The 22929-nt window shown below is 45.4% G+C and overlaps 2 protein-coding genes across 2 annotated transcripts in view; one reads left to right on the top strand and one right to left on the bottom strand.

Annotated features, from left to right (window-relative positions):
- The window catches only part of LOC5505826 (putative ferric-chelate reductase 1), a 50402-nt gene extending 30218 nt beyond the window's left edge, over window positions 1–20184 (top strand). The window contains exons 3-23 of the mRNA XM_032374182.2: window positions 154–451; window positions 782–822; window positions 957–1057; window positions 1810–1921; window positions 3648–3824; window positions 5949–6041; window positions 6354–6415; window positions 7449–7534; window positions 7744–7871; window positions 8222–8404; window positions 9018–9116; window positions 9435–9493; window positions 9840–9928; window positions 10419–10532; window positions 13056–13171; window positions 13553–13639; window positions 15093–15193; window positions 15676–15734; window positions 15862–16044; window positions 16119–16162; window positions 19990–20184. Coding sequence (XP_032230073.2) covers window positions 154–451; window positions 782–822; window positions 957–1057; window positions 1810–1921; window positions 3648–3824; window positions 5949–6041; window positions 6354–6415; window positions 7449–7534; window positions 7744–7871; window positions 8222–8404; window positions 9018–9116; window positions 9435–9493; window positions 9840–9928; window positions 10419–10532; window positions 13056–13171; window positions 13553–13639; window positions 15093–15193; window positions 15676–15734; window positions 15862–16044; window positions 16119–16162; window positions 19990–20082 — 2325 coding nt within the window. The 3' untranslated portion in view covers window positions 20083–20184. The remainder of the gene's footprint in view (window positions 1–153; window positions 452–781; window positions 823–956; window positions 1058–1809; window positions 1922–3647; window positions 3825–5948; window positions 6042–6353; window positions 6416–7448; window positions 7535–7743; window positions 7872–8221; window positions 8405–9017; window positions 9117–9434; window positions 9494–9839; window positions 9929–10418; window positions 10533–13055; window positions 13172–13552; window positions 13640–15092; window positions 15194–15675; window positions 15735–15861; window positions 16045–16118; window positions 16163–19989) is intronic.
- On the bottom strand, window positions 19933–22920 carry LOC5505825 (proteasome assembly chaperone 3). Its single transcript, XM_001626528.3, has 4 exons — window positions 22647–22920; window positions 22475–22576; window positions 21789–21890; window positions 19933–21064 (listed from the first exon to the last, which is right to left on the bottom strand). Exons 1-4 carry the CDS (start codon window positions 22698–22700, stop codon window positions 20903–20905), a joined length of 420 nt encoding a protein of 139 aa, XP_001626578.2. The 5' UTR covers window positions 22701–22920; the 3' UTR covers window positions 19933–20902.
- Window positions 22921–22929: the final 9 nt, after the last annotated feature.

Raw genomic sequence — 22929 nt, forward strand, 5'->3', positions numbered from 1 at the left:
TTGAAGGCTTCTAGAAGACCTCATTCACTGGTCTGTTCTTATGACGTAAACCCGTGCATTTCGCAGTAACTTTATGCATAATGTTTATGGATGGATACATACTAGTATAATTGCAGAAGGGCGATATTTGATCTTCCTCCTCTGTAAATCTAGGTGCTGCTTGTCGTTGTCATAGTGATCTCAAGTTGCCATGGCTACCCGTATGCTGCACCTTACAGCACGTGCGACACCTTGTTTCCAGTACACTACAAGCAGCCAAACGTCCCCCACATACCGCAGACTGGGCCGAGCCCGTACACGCTCACCGTCTCCCGTAGCAACTACTCCGCTGGAGACACCCTCAACGTCACGATCGCCGGCTCACGTGCATTCCGTGGCTTTACAGTGCAGGCGCGGTCCAATGACAGCGCGATCCCGTGGCCTGTCGGTAACTTCGTGGATGTTCCTAACCGTGAGTTCCACCTTGGCTTTGTGTTCCTTTGTCATACTCTCAGTGACACATCCGGGGATTGTCTCTTTGTCATACTCTCAGTGGCACATCCGGGGATTGTCTCTTTGTCATACTATCAGTGGCACATCCGGGGTTGTCCCTTTGTCAGGGGATGGTGTGTTGGGGGTAGGGAGATGGGGGGAGCTGACCCTTTCAGACTGAATATTTTTATAAGAAACATGTGGGAGCTATAATATGTTTTTATAAATGTTGGTGTTGTTTTATATGTTGGAGCCCTCTTTACCAGTCCGCACGCGACACTTAGTTATGACATTGAAAATTTATTTACAGATGCGCGTTACATGTACTGCTCTGGAAACGAGAATCCACAGGTTAGTACCCATGAGTGTAGTCAGAGTTGTAAAGGGAAGTGGTGTTGGTTGTGGATATTACTATTAACAAACAGCTCATCGAAACCATCTTATGAGTAATTTGGCCATTCCTGTCTTCTCTTGGGGTCTCATAGAACACCATGAGTCACGTGAATCCGGGACGGATGGATTGGTTTAATCGGACGTTTACGTGGAAGGCGCCAGTATCTGTCTCCTCGGGGAACATACGATTCTGGTAAGTTAACGTGTAACAACGGGCCAAACCTTATCGTCACTGCCATACCGTGTTGTCATCGTGTCGTCACCGTGTCATACTGTGTCATCCCGTGTCGTCACCGTGTAGTCACCGTGTCATACCGTATCGTCCTGTGTCGTCACCGTGTAGTCACCGTGTCATACTGTGTCGTCCTGTGTAGTGACCGTGTCGTCACCGTGTCATACTGTGTTGTCATCGTGTAGTGACCGTGTCGTCGCCGTGTCATAGCGTGTCGTCACCGGGCCAAACCGTGTCGTTACCGTGTCATAGCGTGTCGTCACCGGGCCAAACCGTGTAGTCACCGTGTCATACCGTGTCTTCCTGTGTCGTCACCGTGTAGTCACCGTGTCGTCCTGTGTCGTCACCGTGTAGTCACCCTGTCATACCGTGTCGTCCTGTGTAGTGACCGTGTAGTCACCCTGTCATACCGTGTCGTCCTGTGTAGTCACCGTGTCGTCACCGTGTTATAGCGTGTCGTCACCGGGCCAAACCGTGTAGTTACCGTGTCATAGCGTGTCGTCACCGGGTCACCGTCGTCAACGTCAACGTCACCGTGTAGTGACAGTGTCGTAACCGTGTTGTCGCCGTGTCATAGCGTGTCGTCCTCGGGCCATACCGTGTCGTCAACGTGTAGTGATATACGGTGTCGTGGCCGTAACATTTAGTATTGTTACTGTTTCACCGGCAATTACTATACTTACTGTACTAGCTGACCGTGTTTGCGGTTCCAGGGCGACCATTGTCCACGACTTTAGCACATTCTGGTCTAACATCAAGTCGGATCTGATCAGAGGGCCTGCTATCACACTTCGCCCCTCGGTACCAGTCGAGCCAGACTTTACGGTATGCAGAACTAACAGAACCTAAACTAATAACTACAACTAAAACTGCGACTTTCAAAACTATATGAAACAGGGCCATAGATAAAGAAGAAGCCATGTGTTCACCAAAAGCTGTGGTGTGTACACCAAGGGCCGTGTTTACATCAAGAGCAAATACAAGCGCAACGCTTTTTCGATTCTCAATGTGACACAAGCGCAAAACAACACTTTTTTTTTGTTTGATACTTGCAAGTGAGAAACAGCTAGCTTAGGGAAAGTTAGGGTTCATTTATTATCCCGAGGGGGGAGGGGGGGCGTGTGTGTGGGGGGGGGGGCTCGAAAGTGTGGCTCCGAGGTCTAAAGGGGGGCGTCGAAAGTGTTTGGATTTTAAAAGGGGGGTCACTGATTCCTTTGGGTGTCGTCTCTAGGCATGTGTAGATTGTGCAAGTAAATTTGGGAAAAGTTGCTTGAAGGTGTGGTCAAAAGTTGCTCTAAAATTAATAATATAATAATATATATATATCCAAATATATAATCCAATAGTTCCAATATATCCAAAAGTTGCCACCAGAATTTAAAAAAAGTTGCTCGCTCTCTAGAGTCGTTTGTTCTAGATAAATGCTCAAAACATATTTGTTTGCTTGTTTTTATTTTATTTCAACAATTTCTTTAAATATTTTCCCAATCATTAAAATATAAATACATTTGTCAATCAATCTCTTTTAACTCAACAATAAATAGGATACGTATTTTCTAGTAAAGTTTCTAACGAGTCAAAGTTCACTTGGATAGGCATGTTATTAAATGCAGTATATACATTATATTTAATATACTCAATGATGCTTTAGGCAGTGATAAAGTTCACAGCCTATACTAAACGATCCGTAGCGCATGTTGCATTTGACGACGTCGATTGACCGCTCTTTTGTTGCCTGTTTTTCCTTCATTCACGCAGATTTTTGGTTTCCTAGATATCGATGCGCTTGTGGGTTTCATGAGAGTTGCCCCTGCGTCTCTTGCAACCTCGATATCACCGCTAGATATTTAAACGCCCGTTATAATTGCCGCTGTTCAGATTTCGTGGGCACACGTAAAACGAGTGAGGACTGTCCAAGATCATTTTTAGATAATTACGAACTTTTTGATGGTTTGGATCGATTTTATACCAATTTGTTGCTCAAAAGTTGCAAAGGAAGGCAAAAGTTGCCCTAGGTTGCTGGTCCTTCGAAAAGTTGCTCAAAATGCCAAAAGTTGCTCAAAAGTTGCAGAGCACAATCTATATATGCCTAGTTGTCTCTTCTATATAATTTGACGAAGTGTCAAATCACACTTCTTGGTTTAACTTGTCTCGGTTTGGGAGCAATTATTTGGCATGCACAATCCAGGAGTCAAGGATACGTATTAACAGCAACCTGGAGTTTAGTTGCATCTTTGAGAAATTTTTGTCCAGCTTGCAGCTAATCTCTTGCTCGCGTTTCTGACATTGTCATTGCCGTTCCTTCCTTTGCTCCTTCTTTCTTCGGTTTTCTGGAAGGGCGGGAGGCACTGAAAATATGGGGGAAGCATAAGGGGGGGGGCATGAACACCTTTGTTACTCCTAAAGGGGGGGTCAAATTTTATCCCTTTTATCAAAATCCTCGCGCCCCCCTCGGGATAATAAATGAACTTTCCCTTACTGATTGGATAATAATATTTCAAGCATTATCATCCACCGTGTAAATCCAACATACATCTATCGTTTCACATAGATCACTAAGGCCGGATGTAATACCACCAAGAGCTGTGTGTCTATACCTTCGAACTGCTCTGACAGCAAAGACTGCGAATACCTTCTCGTCTATAGCATCAGCGGTAGCAACATCACAATAGAGATGAGCGCCAGGAACAAGTACGTTTCTGTGGGATTCAACACTGTGCCCGCCATGGTGAGTACTAGGGAGGTTAGTAGGGGGTGAGTAGTGGTGAGTAGGGGGTTGTGTGGTGAGTAGGGGGTGAGTAGTGGTGAGTAGGGGGTTGTGTGGTGAGTAGGGGGTGAGTAGTGGTGAGTAGGGGGTTGTGTGGTGAGTAGGGGGTCGTGTGGTGAGTACGGGGTTGTGTGGTGAGTACGGGGTCGTGTGGTGAGTAGGGGGTTGTGTGGTGAGTAGGGGGTCGTGTGGTGAGTAGGAGGCCGTGTGGTGAGTAGGGGGTCGTGTGGTGAGTAGGGGGTTGTGTGGTGAGTAGGGGGTCGTGTGGTGAGTAGGGGGTCGTGTGGTGAGTAGGGGGTCGTGTGGTGAGTACGGGGTTGTGTGCTTAGTAGGGGTCGTGTGGTGAGTATGGAGTCGTGTGGTGAGTAGGGGGTCGTGTGGTGTGTAGGGGGTCGTGTGGTGAGTAGGGGGTCGTGTGGTGAGTACGGGGTCGTGTGGTGAGTAGGGGGCCGTGTGGTGAGTAGGGGGTCGTGTGGTGAGTAGGGGGTCGTGTGGTGAGTAGGGGGTTGTGTGGTGAGTAGGGGGTGAGTAGTGGTGAGTAGGGGGTTGTGTGGTGAGTAGGGGGTCGTGTGGTGAGTACGGGGTGGTGTGGTGAGTACGGGGTCGTGTGGTGAGTAGGGGGTCGTGTGGTGAGTAGGGGGTTGTGTGGTGAGTAGGGGGTCGTGTGGTGAGTAGGGGGTCGTGTGGTGAGTAGGGGGTTGTGTGGTGAGTAGGGGGTGAGTAGTGGTGAGTAGGGGGTTGTGTGGTGAGTAGGGGGTCGTGTGGTGAGTACGGGGTCGTGTGGTGAGTACGGGGTCGTGTGGTGAGTAGGGGGTCGTGTGGTGAGTAGGGGGTCGTGTGGTGAGTAGGGGGTCGTGTGGTGAGTAGGGGGTTGTGTGGTGAGTAGGGGATCGTGTGGTGAGTACGGGGTCGTGTGGTGAGTAGGAGGCCGTGTGGTGAGTAGGAGGCCGTGTGGTGAGTAGGGGATCGTGTGGTGAGTAGGGGGTCGTGTGGTGAGTAGGGGGTCGTGTGGTGAGTAGGGGGTCGTGTGGTGAGTAGGGGGTCGTGTGGTGAGTACGGGGTCGTGTGGTGAGTACGGGGTCATGTGGTGAGTAGGGGGTCGTGTGGTGAGTAGGGGGTCGTGTAATGAGTATGGGGTTGTGTGGTGAGTAGGGGGTCGTGTGGTGAGTATGGGGTCGTGTGGTGAGTAGGGGGTCGTGGTGAGTAGGGGGTTGTGTGGTGAGTAGGGGGTAGTGTGGTGAGTAGGGGGCCGTGTGGTGAGTACGGGGTTGTGTGGTGGGTAGGGGGTCGTGTGATGAGTACGGGGTCGTGTGGTGAGTACGGGGCCGTGTGGTGAGTACGGAGCCGTGTGGTGAGTAGGGGGTCGTGTGGTGAGTAGGGGGTCGTGTGGTGAGTAGGGGGTTGTGTGGTGAGTAGGGGGTGAGTAGTGGTGAGTAGGGGGTTGTGTGGTGAGTAGGAGGCCGTGTGGTGAGTAGGGGATCGTGTGGTGAGTAGGGGGTCGTGGTGAGTAGGGGGTCGTGTGGTGAGTAGGGGGTCGTGTGGTGAGTAGGGGGTCGTGTGGTGAGTACGGGGTCGTGTGGTGAGTACGGGGTCATGTGGTGAGTAGGGGGTCGTGTGGTGAGTAGGGGGTCGTGTAATGAGTATGGGGTTGTGTGGTGAGTAGGGGGTCGTGTGGTGAGTATGGGGTCGTGTGGTGAGTAGGGGGTCGTGGTGAGTAGGGGGTTGTGTGGTGAGTAGGGGGTAGTGTGGTGAGTAGGGGGCCGTGTGGTGAGTACGGGGTTGTGTGGTGGGTAGGGGGTCGTGTGATGAGTACGGGGTCGTGTGGTGAGTACGGGGCCGTGTGGTGAGTACGGAGCCGTGTGGTGAGTAGGGGGTCGTGTGGTGAGTAGGGGGTTGTGTGGTGAGTAGGGGGTTGTGTGGTGAGTAGGGGGTGGTGTGGTGTGTAGGGGTGGTTTAACCCAGAGTGGGTGTGGATTGCGGTTAGCCTTTACGAAGTATTCAGACACGCACATCGGACATGTAGAGCAAACGATTTCCAAATTAAAAGAGAAAGTGCATCGCTAGAATTGCCTATTTGCCTTATAGAACAAGGGCGATGACGTGTTTTGTACTTTGATGGGTGACGGTGCTCTCCAAGCCAGGCTCTACTGGAATAATGGCCATTCAGCCGAGAGACAGGTATATTTTTTGTATGTTTCTCTCTTTGATATTTTGCTTTCTTCTAAGTGCGTGATGTATTTCACGTTTGATAGCCCGCTGGCTACCTGTATTACCCGAATGTTTTACAAACCCAAATAACAAAACAAAGTAAGCAAAGTATGGTTCATAATTTGTTGCAGGGAAAATGTGGTCATTCCACGTACTATCTTCTATATGTTGGGCTTGTAAGCTTATCATAAAACAGATCCCGTATAGGAAAAGCGTTATATGCCACAGGGGGATGTGGATTTGTGTCGTTCTTAATGCCTAAGCACTATTCTCTCTCTTCAGGACAACACCGTAGATTTGACACTCCTTCGGGCTGCATACAGCAATGGAACCATCAAATGCAGGTAACATTCACCCGTAAACCTTGGTCATAATGCAGGTATAATAACATTCACCCGTAAACCTTGGTCATAATGCAGGTATAATAACATTCACCCGTAAACCTTGGTCATAATGCAGGTATAATAACATTCACCCGTAAACCTTGGTCATAATGCAGGTATAATAACATTCACCCGTAAACCTTGGTGATAATGCAGATATAATAACATTCACCCGTAAACCTTGGTCATAATGCAGGTATAATAACATTCACCCGTAAACCTTGGTCATAATGCAGGTATAATAACATTCACCCGTAAACCTTGGTCATAATGGAGGTATAATAACATTCACCCGTAAACCTTGGTGATAATGCAGATATAATAACATTCACCCGTAAACCTTGGTCATAATGCAGGTATAATAACATTCACCCGTAAACCTTGGTCATAATGCAGGTATAATAACATTCACCCGTAAACCTTGGTCATAATGCAGGTATAATAACATTCACCCGTAAACCTTGGTCATAATGCAGGTATAATAACATTCACCCGTAAACATTGGTGAATGCAGGTATAATAACATTCACCCGTAAACCTTGGTGATAATGCAGATATAATAATATTCACCCGTAAACCTTGGTGATAATGCAGGTATAGTAACATTAACCCGTAAACCTTGGTGATAATGCAGGAATAATAACATTCACTTGTAAACCTTGGTCCTAATGCAGGTATAATAACATTCACCCGTAAACCTTGGTCATAATGCAGGTATAATAACATTCACCCGTGGGTCTTTCATACTTGCTTTAAGTTATTCCAATAATAAGGAAAAACTCGACATCTTTAATTACAATTGTGACTACGCTTTCTTATAGGGAGTCCCCCCTGGATTAAACAGTCAACAACCTTTGTTCGACTTTGTGCTTGGCGTATTTCTCTGTGGTTCATATTTAGTTGTTCCTCTCTTGATCAAACAGTCGTATTTCACTGTGGTTCATATTAAGATGTTCCTCTTTTGGTTTGATGTCCTGTACTTCTTATCTTGCAGTGTTTTGCGTCCGTTGTACCCCAAGGCGTCTAACCTACAGAACCTAACATCCGATCTTTTCCTCATATTTGCTCACGGAATGTCAGGTAATTTTTTCTCTTCGAAGTATACTCCTATGCATTTGATAACATTCAGTCAACCATACAACATATCGCAAAGATATAGGGAAAATATGAGATGTTCAATTTTTTAATCCTTAGCGGTGTCAAAAACAAGCAAAAACTCTGATGGCATCTGATAGAGTCAATTCTTATCTAACTAAGATTCGAGAAACGTTCTACATTTTATCTTTTAGGAAGCACTGGGACTGTTCATTATCATTACGCAAACAGATGGTCCACGGCTGGGAAAGTGAATCTCGCCACCCCAGCCATTCACACTCCATACTACTCTATCCCTACTGCGCCTGCGCAGGGTAATAAGGTAAAGTACATGGACCAAGCACAGAAAGTTCCTCAAGGCTCAATATTAGTTCCTGTAGTATCTCGCAACACCAGCCATTTACAATACATGCCACTTCAACCCTCCAGCTTCGCGTAGGTTGATCATGGTTGGCCAGATATCAATGCTCGATATCTGGTCCCGTGGTACCTAGTTACACCTGTCTGACATTTCACAGATGCTTAATCTATTTTACTTTATCTTAAACTAGTTTTGATGTTTCATGTGCTTGGGAGGGAGGGAATCAGAATGTTCTTTTGACGTTTTACACACATTGCGCACCATCTTTCGATTCTCATTGCGTTTGCTACATTGTCTCTACCGTATTGCAGGTGAACACGGCTGGCTGCGGTGAGACCAAAGGTTGCTATGCTGAGCCTCAGGGGTGCAAAGACCACACAGACTGTAAATACCTGGTCACCTACAAGACAAACGGCGCAGGCAATATCGAATTTGAGCTGACTGCCAAAAACGACTGGGTGGCCATTGGGTTTTCATATAAGAACAAGGGAATGGTGCGTCATGCTGCACTCATCCATGTCTGTCTGTCCATCTTGTCTGTTAGTCTGTCCATCTTGTCTGTTAGTCTGTCCATCTTGTCTGTTAGTCTGTCTGCCTATCTTGTCTGTTAGTCTGTCCATCTTGTCTGTTAGTCTGTCTGTCCATCTTGTCTGTTAGTCTGTCTGTCCATCTTGTCTGTTAGTCTGTCTGTCCATCTTGTCTGTTAGTCTGTCTGTCCATCTTGTCTGTTAGTCTGTCTGTCCATCTTGTCTGTTAGTCTGTCTGTCCATCTTGTCTGTTAGTCTGTCCATCTTGTCTGTTAGTCTGTCCATCTTGTCTGTTAGTCTGTCCATCTAGTCTGTTAGTCTGTCCATCTTGTCTGTTAGTCTGTCTGTCCATCTTGTCTGTTAGTCTGTCTGTCCATTTTGTCTGTTAGTCTGTCCATCTTGTCTGTTAGTCTGTCTGTCCATTTTGTCTGTTAGTCTGTCCATCTAGTCTGTTAGTCTGTCTGTCTGTCCATGTTGTCTGTTTATCTGTCTGTCTGCCCTGTTTGTCATTTCCCCTTCCGTCATCCCCTTTCCATCTGAGTGTAATAGGTTATTGGATGACCGTCTTATTCTTTTATAGGATGGAATTGACACCATGGTTTGCGCTACTGTGGCCGGAAAAGTCGAGCTGCATCACTATGCTCTAAAAGGGTACTCATTGCCTGAGAAAACAACTTTGGTAGGTAGTCACACATTATTCTCAAAGTTTTAACATAATATTCATATAGTAGTAATGTTTAGTTCTTTACAAGAGAGACAAACGACCGCATGGTGAACGCCGCCATGTTGAATTTATTAAACACCCAGGACCCGGATGTGAATTGCGTGACATACTATTGGATGACATATCATTACAATAGTATTAACACAAAGGGTTGAGAGTAATCTTCCTTTTCTTCTGTGTTTTCTTCATCCACACACATTGTTATCTATCATTGTTTGTGTTTCCTTCATCGACACAAATTGTAATCAATAATTGTCTGTGCTTTGTGTTTAGAATGCGGGTGACACGAGTCTAGTGTTCGGAGTACGTGAGGGTGATAGCACAAGATGCAAGTAAGTAGTTTATCACTTTTATGACAAGAAATACAGTCTCCATAGAGAGGTTACGCACATCCTCCTTATTATTAAGAGTTACAACCCCATAATATCTCTGTCTTTACAAGCCCGACAATCGTTCAGTCTTTACAAGCCCCATAATCTCTCCGTATTTACAAGCCCCAAAATCGTTCCGTCTTTACAAGCCCCATCATCGTTCCGTCTTTACAAGCCCAACAATCGTTCCGTCTTTAAGAGCCCCAACATCGTTCCGTCTTTACAAGCCTCGCCATCGTTCCGTCTTTAAGAGCCCCATAATCGTTCCCTCGTTACAAGCTCCATCATCGCTCCGTCTTTTTGCCAGGTTTCTGCGTAAGATATCTCCTGGCACTGCGAATCTAAGAGCCCTCGATCGCAAGTGGCACCTCGTGTTTGGAGACGGGCCAGTATCAGGTGACCACGCGAGAACTTGTAATCTTTGACGATTTAATATACCGTGGATGATCTAATGAACGCCCCCTATCTGAAGAACTCCTCTTATCTAATGAACGCCCCCAATAAGCTTACAAGTTTGTATTGAGCGCCTCTGTCTAACAATCCAAAAATAAAATTTCAAGCAGCGGTAACAAACAACGATATTTCTATAAGCTCTTGCTAAACAGCTGCTCCAATAGCGCTAAGTTTAAGTCACTGTTTTATTTCCTTCTCTACGTTTTTCTATTTCTACGAAGTCACCACGACATACTCTAGGGGGATCTATTAGTAACTTAATTATATCAATGACTTTGTATTTAAATTAAGACTCTCGTCTCAACACAACGTTGCTTTGGACGAAAAGCGGAACAAAGCAATAAGAGAATAAGTTACAGATTCTCGCAAAAAAGTCCATGAGCGTTGTGTCGCAAAGTTAAAGTTGACTGTGCTGTACAATTGCACACCACAGGGAGCGTGCAAAAGCATACCAAGACACCCATCTTCTCCAAGTCCAAGATAGACCTGCGTGTATCAGCGATCATTCGAGAAACCGAGGGAATCTCCGCACTCGTCAAAGCTCACGGTATCAAACACAACCTTAGCAAACACAAGCTTAGCTGAGCAGTATGGCTCGAGGTGTCAAACACAACATAAGAAAACACAACCTTAGCTGAGCAGTACAGCTCAAGGTGCCAAACACAACATAAAAAAACACAACCTTAGCTGAGCAGTATGGCTCACGGTGCCAAACACAACATAAGAAAACACAACCCTAGCTGAGCAGTATGGCTCACTGTGCCAAACACAACATAAGAAAACACAACCTTAGCTGAGCAGTACAGCTCACGGTGCCAAACACAACATAAGAAAACACAACCTTAGCTGAGCAGTATGGCTCACGGTGCCAAACACAACATAAGAAAACACAACCTTAGCTGTGCAATATGGCTCACGGTGCCAAACACAACATAAGAAAACACAACCTTAGCTGAGCAGTATGGCTCACGGTGCCAAACACAACATAAGAAAACACAACCTTAGCTAATCAGTACAGCTCACGGTGCCAAACACAACATAAGAAAACTCAACCTTAGCTGAGCAGTATGGCTCACGGTGCCAAACACAACATAAGAAAACACAACCTTAGCTGAGCAGTATGGCTCACGGTGCCAAACACAACATAAGAAAACACAACCTTAGCTGTGCAGTATGGCTCACGGTGTCAAACACAACATAAGAAAACACAACTTTAGCTGAGCAGTACAGCTCACGGTGCCAAACACAACATAAGAAAACTCAACCTTAGCTGAGCAGTATGGCTCACGGTGCCAAACACAACATAAGAAAACTCAACCTTAGCTGAGCAGTACAGCTCACGGTGTCCAACACAACATAAGAAAACTCAACCTTAGCTGAGCAGTATGGCTCACGGTTTCAAACACAACATAAGAAAACTCAACCTTAGCTGAGCAGTACAGCTCACGGTGTCAAACACAACATAAGAAAACACAACCTTAGCTGAGCAGTACAGCTCACGGTGCCAAACACAACATAAGAAAACACAACCTTAGCTGAGCAGTATGGCTCACGGTGCCAAACACAACATAAGAAAACACAACCTTAGCTGAGCAGTACAGCTCACTGTGCCAAACACAACATAAGAAAACACAACCTTAGCTGAGCAGTACAGCTCACGGTGTCATACACAACATAAGAAAACACAACCTTAGCTGAGCAGTATGGCTCACGGTGCCAAACACAACATAAGAAAACACAACCTTAGCTGAGCAGTACAGCTCACGGTGCCAAACACAACATAAGAAAACACAACCTTAGCTGAGCAGTACAGCTCACGGTGTCAAACACAACATAAGAAAACACAACCTTAGCTGAGCAGTATGGCTCACGGTGCCAAACACAACATAAGAAAACACAACCTTAGCTGAGCAGTACAGCTCACGGTGTCAAACACAACATAAGAAAACACAACCTTAGCTGAACAGTATGGCTCACGGTGTCAAACACAACATAAGAAAACACAACCTTAGCTGAACAGTACAGCTCACGGTGCCAAACACAACATAAGAAAACTCAACCTTAGCTGAGCAGTATGGCTCACGGTGTCAAACACAACATAAGAAAACACAACCTTAGCTGAGCAGTATGGCTCACGGTGTCAAACACAACATAAGAAAACACAACCTTAGCTGAGCAGTATGGCTCACGGTGCTAAACACAACATAAGAAAACACAACCTTAGCCGAGCAGTACAGCTCACGGTGTCAAACACAACATAAGAAAACACAACCTTAGCTGAGCAGTATGGCTCACGGTGTCCAACACAACATAAGAAAACACAACCTTAGCCGAGCAGTACAGCTCACGGTGTCAAACACAACATTAGCAAACACAACCTTAGCTGAGCAGTACAGCTCACGGTGCCAAACACAACATAAGAAAACACAACCTTAGCTGAGCAGTACAGCTCACGGTGTCAAACACAACATAAGAAAACTCAACCTTAGCTGAGCAGTACGGCTCACGGTGTTAAACACAACATAAGCTGAGCAGTATAGCTCTTGCATGTTTGATATCGCGATAACGGTTTTAAGCGTCTAGTTGCGGGGATGAGGCTGGTGTGATTTTCTCATCGACGATGTCAAGTTAGTGGCTGGGTTTGTTGAAAGGAGAATGGGGTGTTACTGAGGGGGGGGGGGGAGGGGAGGGGTAGGGGCTTCACACCCCTCCTAGGTGCGCGCTTGTATGCACCAGTACAAGATGGTATGATATAATGATGTCGAAAATCATGATAAATTCTGGTGATGCTGATGATATTGAAGGAGAAGATGATGGCACTATTATCCTTGATGTTGGTAGTCATGGCAATGAAACTGCTGATAAGTTTTTGTTGAAGATGGTGATGACAACAATGTTGTTGATGATAACGGTGATGACAATGTTGTTGTTGGTAGTGGTTGTTGTTGTTGTTTATAAATACTGTCTAGTGTGAGAGGTGATGATGGTAGTGACAATTTGTTGATGGTGAAATTGTGATTTGCTGTAGCACCATTGTTAATGATTTTGTTATCATACTCTATTCCATCAGGTTGTGTGATGAGCATCGCCTGGCTCGCGTTCGCTACAGTTGCGATATTCATGGCTCGGTATATGAAGAGCGCCTGGAAAGGCGAAAAGATCTTTGGAAAACTCATCTGGTTCCAGGTAGATTGCGATCTTGTTCAAAGAAAAATTAACAAAACAATGGTATATAATACCATCAATGACGGAAACACTGGTAAATAATACTATCCATGACGGAAACACTGGTAAATAATACCATCCATGACGGAAATCTCAATCGCACAGCAATGGGTGGCTAGTGGTATTTATTTATTGCAGCTTCATGATGATAGCAGTGCGTACAGTCAGTAGGTGGAGCACTAGTACCTCAATAACCTCAGCGTAACAATGAAATGATATCAAGAAATCAATTTCCTTTTTTATCAGTATCCATTTTGAGAAAATCCATCGCGGCATTATAATGATGGTATTTCGTTTATGTATTCACTGTGTTCCCACTATCACAATATTCTCTCTTTGTAGGTCCACCGCGCCTTTATGATGGTGGTGGTTTTACTTAGCTGCGTCGGGTTGATACTGATTTTCCTCCACGTCGAGGGCTGGTCCGACGTAAGTTAAAGACAATTTCTTGAAGTAACATATCATTGATTTTACCTTCTAACTGTAGGTCTTATCAAGATCCTGTGAAACACCATAGCGGTCTAATCACGACCTGTGAGACGGGAATCCGATAGTCGCGTACTCCCTTGGCCACAAAAAACGGGTTATTTCCAAATGGAAGGGTCTTCTAATACTATCTATTTTTTTGTATCATAGCTAGCCCCCCTCCCCCCTCCTCAGCGAATCTTTGGTACGCGCCTCAGTCAGAACCACAGTAACCACACGTGGCGCCATCTTATGTATTGTGTTATGTTACTGCGATTGCTTAGGTGTGTGGTGCCATCCTATGTATTGTGTTATGCTACTGCGATCGCTTACATGTGTGGCGCCATCTTATGTATTGTGTTATGTTACTGCGATTGCTTAGGTGTGTGGTGCCATCCTATGTATTGTGTTATGCTACTACGATCGCTTAGGTGTGTGGTGCCATCTTATGTATTGTGTTATGCTACTGCGATCGCTTAGGTGTGTGCCTTATGTATTGTGTTATTCTACTACGATCGCTTAGGTGTGTGGCGCCATCTTATGTATTGTGTTATGTTACTGCGATTGCTTAGGTGTGTGGTGCCATCCTATGTATTGTGTTATGCTACTACGATCGCTTAGGTGTGTGGTGCCATCTTATGTATTGTGTTATGCTACTGCGATCGCTTAGGTGTGTGCCTTATGTATTGTGTTATTCTACTACGATCGCTTAGGTGTGTGGTGCTATCTTATGTATTGTGTTATGCTACTACGATCGCTTAGGTGTGTGGTGCCATCTTATGTATTGTGTTATGCTACTACGATCGCTTAGGTGTGTGTTGCGAACTTATGTATTGTGTTATGCTACTGCGATCGCTTAGGTGTGTGGCGCCATCTTATGTATTGTGTTATGCTACTGCGATCGCTTAGGTGTGTGCCTTATGTATTGTGTTATTCTACTACGATCGCTTAGGTGTGTGGTGCTATCTTATGTATTGTGTTATGCTACTGCGATCGCTTAGGTGTGTGGCGCCATCTTATGTATTGTGTTATGCTACTGCGATCGCTTAGGTGTGTGGCGCCATCTTATGTATTGTGTTATGCTACTGCGATCGCTTAGGTGTGTGGTGCCATCCTATGTATTGCGTTATGCTACTGCGATCGCTTAGGTGTGTGGTGCCATCCTATGTATTGTGTTATGCTACTGCGATCGCTTAGGTGTGAAGTGCGAACTTATGTATTGTGTTATGCTACTGCGATCGCTTAGGTGCGGAGCACTTGGTAGAGTTCAGGTATTAGAAGACTATGGTGAGACTTTGTCTGTCATAATACCAAGTGTCAAGTAATTGTAGTGACTAACTGGGGATGTGGATGTGGCTGAATCGTATAGTCTTGTAACATGTGAGTGGTATATTGACTTGCATGTGGTGTACTGTAGCGTTCGTGGGGTGCTCATCCTTATATGGGCATTACTGCTGTTGGGCTCGCGGTCATTCAACCCTTCATGGCGCTTCTTCGCCCTGGACCAGCAGCTGAAAAGTAAGTCACTTTTAATGCATTCACGATAACTAACGATGGTGGTCTTTCTCGCAAAGACTAATCATTAAAGGCAATCAGCTGAGCTTCTTAACGTCGCATTGTCACCAATTTACTTCCGGAGGTACAACGGAAACCTCACCCGTTAAAAGACAATAGAATCTAATAGAATCCGCGCTATTTAACAGGCCATCCTCTTTAAATTATCGGTCACATCCTCAAAGAACCTTCCAGTAGACATACAGCTTTCATTTTTGTTTTATATTTTTCGCGTTTTCCGTTAAAAATTATCAGAGATTGTTACGTCATCGATCGGAAGTAGACTGGTGACAATGCGGCTTTAAGGGATAACTATTCCGGGATAAACTTGAATACTCAACTGTGTTGCACCGATGATGCAACAAAATATCGAACAACATTTTCGTTTTGAACAATGTATTTTGATCTGGGTTTTAAAATACTTATATTTTTTTTCTATTCAACAGACGGTTCATTTTTAACTGGGCGCATCGCTTTGTCGGAATATCTGCTTTAACCCTTGCCGGTGAGCTGCCTTGATAAAACATCTTGATTTGTGAAAACTTAGAGAGACTACATCATACGTTTTCCGTTGGCTGGCATGTATTCGGGACACTCTTTTCACTTAGCTGAGTTTTCTTCTCTCGTTTTAGTTGCCACGCTGTTCCTCGCGACATTGAATTACCACTTCATCAGAAACCTGGGTTTGAAAAATGGCTTCTGGGTGTTGATTGCTTACTGCATTGGAATCATCTTTGTCCTAATTTTTGAAATCATGCAGCGTGCAAGCCCGTCAAAGAGCAAGGGATTTACCCTCGAGAAATCCACGGGAATGGGTTGGTATCTATTTTCAAACTCTCTCTGTTAAAAAAACATATCACTAATATGCAAAGTGTGGTCTGTTTTGCAGTTGAACAGATGGGGATGCAGCAACCACAGCTATCCCTGACTTCTGTAAGTATCTCCTCCCCTGTAGTGTAAGTACCCCCTCCCTTGTAGTGTAAGTATCCCCTCCCTTGTAGTGTAAGTATCCCCTCCCTTGTAGTGTAAGTACCCCTCCCTTGTAGTGTAAGTACCCCTCCCTTGTAGTGTAAGTACCCCCTCCCCTGTAGTGTAAGTATCCCCTCCCTTGTAGTGTAAGTATCCCCTCCCTTGTAGTGTAAGTATCCCCTCCCTTGTAGTGTAAGTACCCCTCCCTTGTAGTGTAAGTACCCCTCCCTTGTAGTGTAAGTACCCCCTCCCCTGTAGTGTAAGTACCCCCTCCCTTGTAGTGTAAGTACCCCTCCCTTGTAGTGTAAGTACCCCCTCCCTTGTAGTGTAAGTACCCCTCCCTTGTAGTGTAAGTACCCCTCCCTTGTAGTGTAAGTACCCCCTCCCTTGTAGTGTAAGTACCCCTCCCTTGTAGTGTAAGTACCCCCTCCCTTGTAGTGTAAGTACCCCCTCCCTTGTAGTGTAAGTACCCCCTCCCTTGTAGTGTAAGTACCCCTCCCTTGTAGTGTAAGTACCCCTCCCTTGTAGTGTAAGTACCCCCTCCCTTGTAGTGTAAGTACCCCTCCCTTGTAGTGTAAGTACCCCCTCCCCTGTAGTGTAAGTACCCCTCCCTTGTAGTGTAAGTACCCCCTCCCTTGTAGTGTAAGTACCCCTCCCTTGTAGTGTAAGTATCCCCTCCCTTGTAGTGTAAGTACCCCTCCCTTGTAGTGTAAGTATCCCCTCCCTTGTAGTGTAAGTACCCCTCCCTTGTAGTGTAAGTACCCCTCCCTTGTAGTGTAAGTACCCCCTCCCTTGTAGTGTAAGTACCCCTCCCTTGTAGTGTAAGTACCCCCTCCCCTGTAGTGTAAGTACCCCTCCCTTGTAGTGTAAGTACCCCCTCCCTTGTAGTGTAAGTACCCCTCCCTTGTAGTGTAAGTACCCCTCCCTTGTAGTGTAAGTACCCCCTCCCTTGTAGTGTAAGTACCCCCTCCCTTGTAGTGTAAGTACCCCTCCCCTGTAGTGTAAGTACCCCCTCCCTTGTAGTGTAAGTACCCCTCCCTTGTAGTGTAAGTACCCCTCCCTTGTAGTGTAAGTACCCCTCCCTTGTAGTGTAAGTACCCCTCCCTTGTAGTGTAAGTACCCCCTCCCTTGTAGTGTAAGTACCCCTCCCCTGTAGTGTAAGTACCCCCTCCCTTGTAGTGTAAGTACCCCTCCCTTGTAGTGTAAGTATCCCCTCCCTTGTAGTGTAAGTACCCCTCCCTTGTAGTGTAAGTACCCCCTCCCTTGTAGTGTAAGTACCCCCTCCCTTGTAGTGTAAGTACCCCTCCCCTGTAGTGTAAGTACCCCCTCCCTTGTAGTGTAAGTACCCCTCCCTTGTAGTGTAAGTACCCCTCCCCTGTAGTGTAAGTATCCCCTCCCTTGTAGTGTAAGTATCCCCTCCCTTGTAGTGTAAGTACCCCCTCCCCTGTAGTGTAAGTACCCCTCCCTTGTAGTGTAAGTACCCCTCCCTTGTAGTGTAAGTATCCCCTCCCTTGTAGTGTAAGTATCCCCTCCCTTGTAGTGTAAGTACCCCCTCCCTTGTAGTGTAAGTATCCCCTCCCTTGTAGTGTAAGTATCCCCTCCCTTGTAGTGTAAGTATCCCCTCCCTTGTAGTGTAAGTACCCCTCCCCTGTAGTGTAAGTATCCCCTCCCTTGTAGTGTAAGTAAGTGTAAGTTTTTATGTATAAATGCCTAAATGGACACTATAACATTCCGTCCTCGCATTAATTTAAACCATTGCCATCACTAAGATCGTCCCGCCACAGGAGCAATCTTGATATAGCCACCCCCTCTGTAAAACTAAGCTTTTTCAAAATTTATTTTTCAATCGAATTCCAAAGGTGTGGAATACACTCCCTGTAGATATACTGTATGCACTACGTCATCATTACCCTCTTTTAAAACCAACTAGCAGTCAGATATAGCCAGGCACTCCAAACTACTTTTGATGCCGTTGGAGCCGTGCTCTGTTGTGTCAACCTTACCGCTATTTCAATATGTGTTATAGTGGTAAAAGCCTTATAAATAAAATAAATAAAGTACCCTCTCCCTTGTAGTGTAAGTACCCCTCCCTTGCAGTGTAAGTATCCCCTCCCCTGTAGTGTAAGTACCCCCTCCCCTGTAGTGTAAGTACCCCTCCCTTGTAGTGTAAGTACCCCCTCCCTTGTAGTGTAAGTACCCCTCCCTTGTAGTGTAAGTACCCCCTCCCTTGCAGTGTAAGTATCCCCTCCCTTGTAGTGTATGCACCCCTCCCTTGTAGTTAAGTACCCCCTCCCTTGCAGTGTAAGTACCCCTCCCTTGTAGTGTAAGTATCCCCTCCCTTGTAGTGTAAGTACCCCCTCCCTTGCAGTGTAAGTATCCCCTCCCTTGTAGTGTAAGTATCCCCTCCCTTGTAGTGTAAGTACCCCTCCCTTGTAGTGTAAGTACCCCTCCCTTGTAGTGTAAGTACCCCCTCCCTTGTAGTGTAAGTACCCCTCCCTTGTAGTGTAAGTACCCCTCCCCTGTAGTGTAAGCACCCCCTCCCTTGTAGTGTAAGTACCCCTCCCCTGTAGTGTAAGTATCCCCTCCCCTGTAGTGTAAGTACCCCCTCCCTTGCAGTGTAAGTATCCCCTCCCTTGTAGTGTAAGTATCCCCTCCCTTGTAGTGTAAGTACCCCTCCCTTGTAGTGTAAGTACCCCCTCCCTTGTAGTGTAAGTACCCCCTCCCTTGTAGTGTAAGTACCCCTCCCTTGTAGTGTAAGTACCCCCTCCCCTGTAGTGTAAGTACCCCCTCCCTTGTAGTGTAAGTATCCCCTCCCTTGTAGTGTAAGTACCCCCTCCCTTGTAGTGTAAGTACCCCTCCCTTGTAGTGTAAGTATCCCCTCCCCTGTAGTGTAAGTACCCCCTCCCTTGCAGTGTAAGTATCCCCTCCCTTGTAGTGTAAGTATCCCCTCCCTTGTAGTGTAAGTACCCCTCCCCTGTAGTGTAAGTACCCCTCCCTTGCAGTGTAAGTACCCCTCCCCTGTAGTGTAAGTACCCCTCCCTTGTAGTGTAAGTACCCCCTCCCTTGTAGTGTTAGTATCCCCTCCCTTGTAGTGTAAGTACCCCCTCCCTTGTAGTGTAAGTACCCCTCCCTTGTAGTGTAAGTACCCCTCCCTTGTAGTGTAAGTACCCCCTCCCTTGTAGTGCAAGTACCCCTCCCTTGTAGTGTAAGTACCCCTCCCTTGTAGTGTAAGTACTCCTCCCTTGTAGTGTAAGTACCCCGCCCCTGCAGTGTAAGTACCCCCTCCCTTGTAGTGTAAGAAACCCTCCCTTGTAGTGTAAGTACCCCCTCCCTTGTAGTGTAAGTACCCCTCCCTTGTAGTGTAAGTACCCCTCCCTTGTAGTGTAAGTACCCCCTCCCTTGTAGTGTAAGTACCCCCTCCCTTGTAGTGTAAGTACCCCTCCCTTGTAGTGTAAGTACCCCTCCCTTGTAGTGTAAGTACCCCTCCCTTGTAGTGTAAGTACCCCCTCCCTTGTAGTGTAAGTACCCCTCCCTTGTTTTGTTATTAACCCCTCGCTTGTTCTGTTATTAACCCCTCGCTTGTTCTGTTATTAACCCCTCGCTTGTTTTGTTATTAACCCCTCGCTTGTTTTGTTATTAACCCCTCGCTTGTTCTGTTATTAACCCCTTGCTTGTTTTGTTATTAACCCCTAGCACACCCCATAGCCGGTTCTAAGGGAAGCCAGACTAAAAAACATTCTTAAAATTATGAATAATTGACTGACAGTTGCTGACATTTCTGCTTTTTTCAGGATGGTCGGAAGCATCGGCTTGTTCTTGGTTTTGTCATCCTATTCTCATTTGGTACAGGCTTGGCGATGATTACTCTTATTGCACTGATCTGACTTTCAAGGCAACTTGTATGATTTGGTAAAACAGTTTTTATATTTAAAAACATGTATTTCCTTGAAAACAGTTTAGAAAGTAATAAATACTCATAAAACTTTTATAGTCTCTTGATTGTGTTGCAAAGTTTTCCTTACATGACTTATAGTGTTTCTTAAATTAGTAAGCGTTTGTACAGTCTGATACAGAAAACAAGCCTATTTTGGTAGAGTAACAAACCAAAGGCTACCCAACATGTAGAGCAAAGGTCTTCAGTCTGAATCTCCCCTGAGTCACACCATTTTTCTGCTCACATTGCCAACACATCAGTCCTCATGGTGTGTGGAACACAGCCAACACATCAGGACTCATTTTGTGTGGACTTGCCAAGTGTCATGCTGTGTGAACTTGCCAACACATCAGGCCTCGTGGTTTGTGGACTTTCCAAGTTTCATGGTGTGTGTCTGGGGTGTTTTGACTAGACAAGTGTCATGGTGTGTTGACTTGCCAAGCATCTGGGGTGTCTGGACTTGCCAAACATCATGGTGTGTGGACTTGCCAAGTGTCCTGGTGTGTGGACTTGTCAAGCATCATGGTGTGTGGACTTGCCAAGCATCATGGTGTGTGGACTTTTAAAGTGTAGTGGTGTCTGGACTTGTCAAGCATCATGGTGTGTGGACTTGTCAAGCATCATGGTGTGTGGACTTGCCAAGCATCATGGTGTCTAACCTCGCCAAGCATCATGGTGTCTGGACTTGCCAAGCATCATGGTGTGTGGACTTGCCAAGCATCATGGTGTGTGGACTTGCCAAGCATCATGGTGTGTGGACTTGCCAAGCATCATGGTGTCTGGACTTGCCTAATGGACTCCAGCTGGCCAAGGATGCACTTCAGTATCTCTGGGGAGTGGTTCTGTAGTGCGATGGCCACAAGGACAGGCTTACATCCGTCTTCACCATTGATGGCTTTGAAGATCTGCTGCCCATAAACATGCCAGATGGGCTGAAACAAAAACAAGCTTACAAGATCTCAAAGACATACCAAATGGGCTGAAACAAAAACAAGCTTACAAGATCTTGTAGACATGCCAGATAGGCTGAAACAAAAACAAGCTTACAAGATCTCAAAGACATACCAAATGGGCTGAAACAAAAACAAGCTTACAAGATCTTGTAGACATGCCAGATAGGCTGAAACAAAAACAAGCTTACAAGATCTCATAGACATACCAAATGGGCTGAAACAAAAACAAGCTTACAAGATCTCATAGACATACCAAATGGGCTGAAACAAAAACAAGCTTACAAGATCTCATAGACATGCCAAATGGGCTGAAACAAAAACAAGCTTACAAGATCTCATAGACATACCAAATGGGCTGAAACAAAAACAAGCTTACAAGATCTCATAGACATACCAAATGGGCTGAAACAAAAACAAGCTTACAAGATCTCATAGACATACCAAATGGGCTGAAACAAAAACAAGCTTACAAGATCTCATAGACATGCCAAATGGGCTGAAACAAAAACAAGCTTACAAGATCTTGTAGACATGCCAGATGGGATAAAGCAAAAACAAGCTTATAAGATCTTGTAGACATGCCAGATGGGATGAAAAAAAACAAGCTTATAAGATCTCATAGACATGCCAGATGGGATAAAACAAAACCTTGTACGTTTGTAATAGACTAAATCTATGAGTAAAAACAATGAACAGCTCTCACCAGGTCATCGCCCATCAGGACTTTAGTGGTGAAAGTATGTGAGTCGGTGCCACCTTGGGCTTGATCTGGTCGTGCCACGGGCTGATCCCTAGTTACACTGACCTGTACGGATGATCGTCAAATTAAAATAAGGCACAGACAACCTCAAAATGAACTCCTGTAGGCTTGATATTTAACAGAAGCAAAATAAATTAAGCACATTCCCATTCAATTTAAAAAATTATAGACAACCTCATAAATCTGTGACCCTTATGAAAAGGCAAACCTGTGAAGTGCATTTTGATGGCTCTTAATTATAATATTGTCAGTCATCCCAGCAAGATGTCAAAAGTTTTCAACCTGAAACTGTGGGTTAACTTGTCCAAAGAAGTAGAGTACCATATGAACGTCATATGAGCTATGAGCATATGTTAGCAGGCTCTAGCTAGGGATGGGTGGGGGGTCTTTTTCTTTTGAAAATTCATAAAAGAGAGAGCGCGTATGCACACCCTCTCTCGTCAAATCCTTTGCCTGTGTAGTACTCCATGGGCGAAACATTTCATATGACGGGCGGGTAACGAAATTCTATAAAAAGGGAACAAGGATGAAAAAGAAGCAAATGGGTTCCCTGAAAAAAATCGAGCAAGCAACCAACTGACCGCGAACTTTGCATCTGACATCGTAGGTTCCAAGTAATAAGTACTTACGAGTGTTCCGAACTTTTGAAACTGGGTGACAAGTACTAGAATTCTATCAGAGTACCACGAGGCAAGGAAATCCGTGTGAACGCCATCGATTAATGCTGCAGACTAAAAATGGATAGAGAATCACATGTAACCTAATTGTAACACAAGATCCGAGGCAAAAGAAAGAAAATACCTGACGACAGACTGGCAGAGAACCATCAATAGCGGCCGCCATCTTGGAAACCATGAGCTATGGGATACCTGTGGAACATTTTTCCCTAGTGTTGCAATATCACAGATGATTACGAAACTTCAAAACCCAACAATATCAAAAGTAATTTTCATGTGTATTTATTTTCTTTGGTAGTAGTTTTAATAAATGAAAGGTTTTCGTGTTTGTTATGTTTTCTCATATAAAAGAAGGGGTTTTTGAATGACAGGAGGGGAGGGACAGAAAATAGCCCCCTAGCAGGGGA

Source organism: Nematostella vectensis, chromosome 1 (genome assembly GCF_932526225.1).
Source record: "Nematostella vectensis chromosome 1, jaNemVect1.1, whole genome shotgun sequence".
In the NCBI taxonomy this organism is placed as follows: Eukaryota; Metazoa; Cnidaria; class Anthozoa; order Actiniaria; family Edwardsiidae; genus Nematostella; species Nematostella vectensis.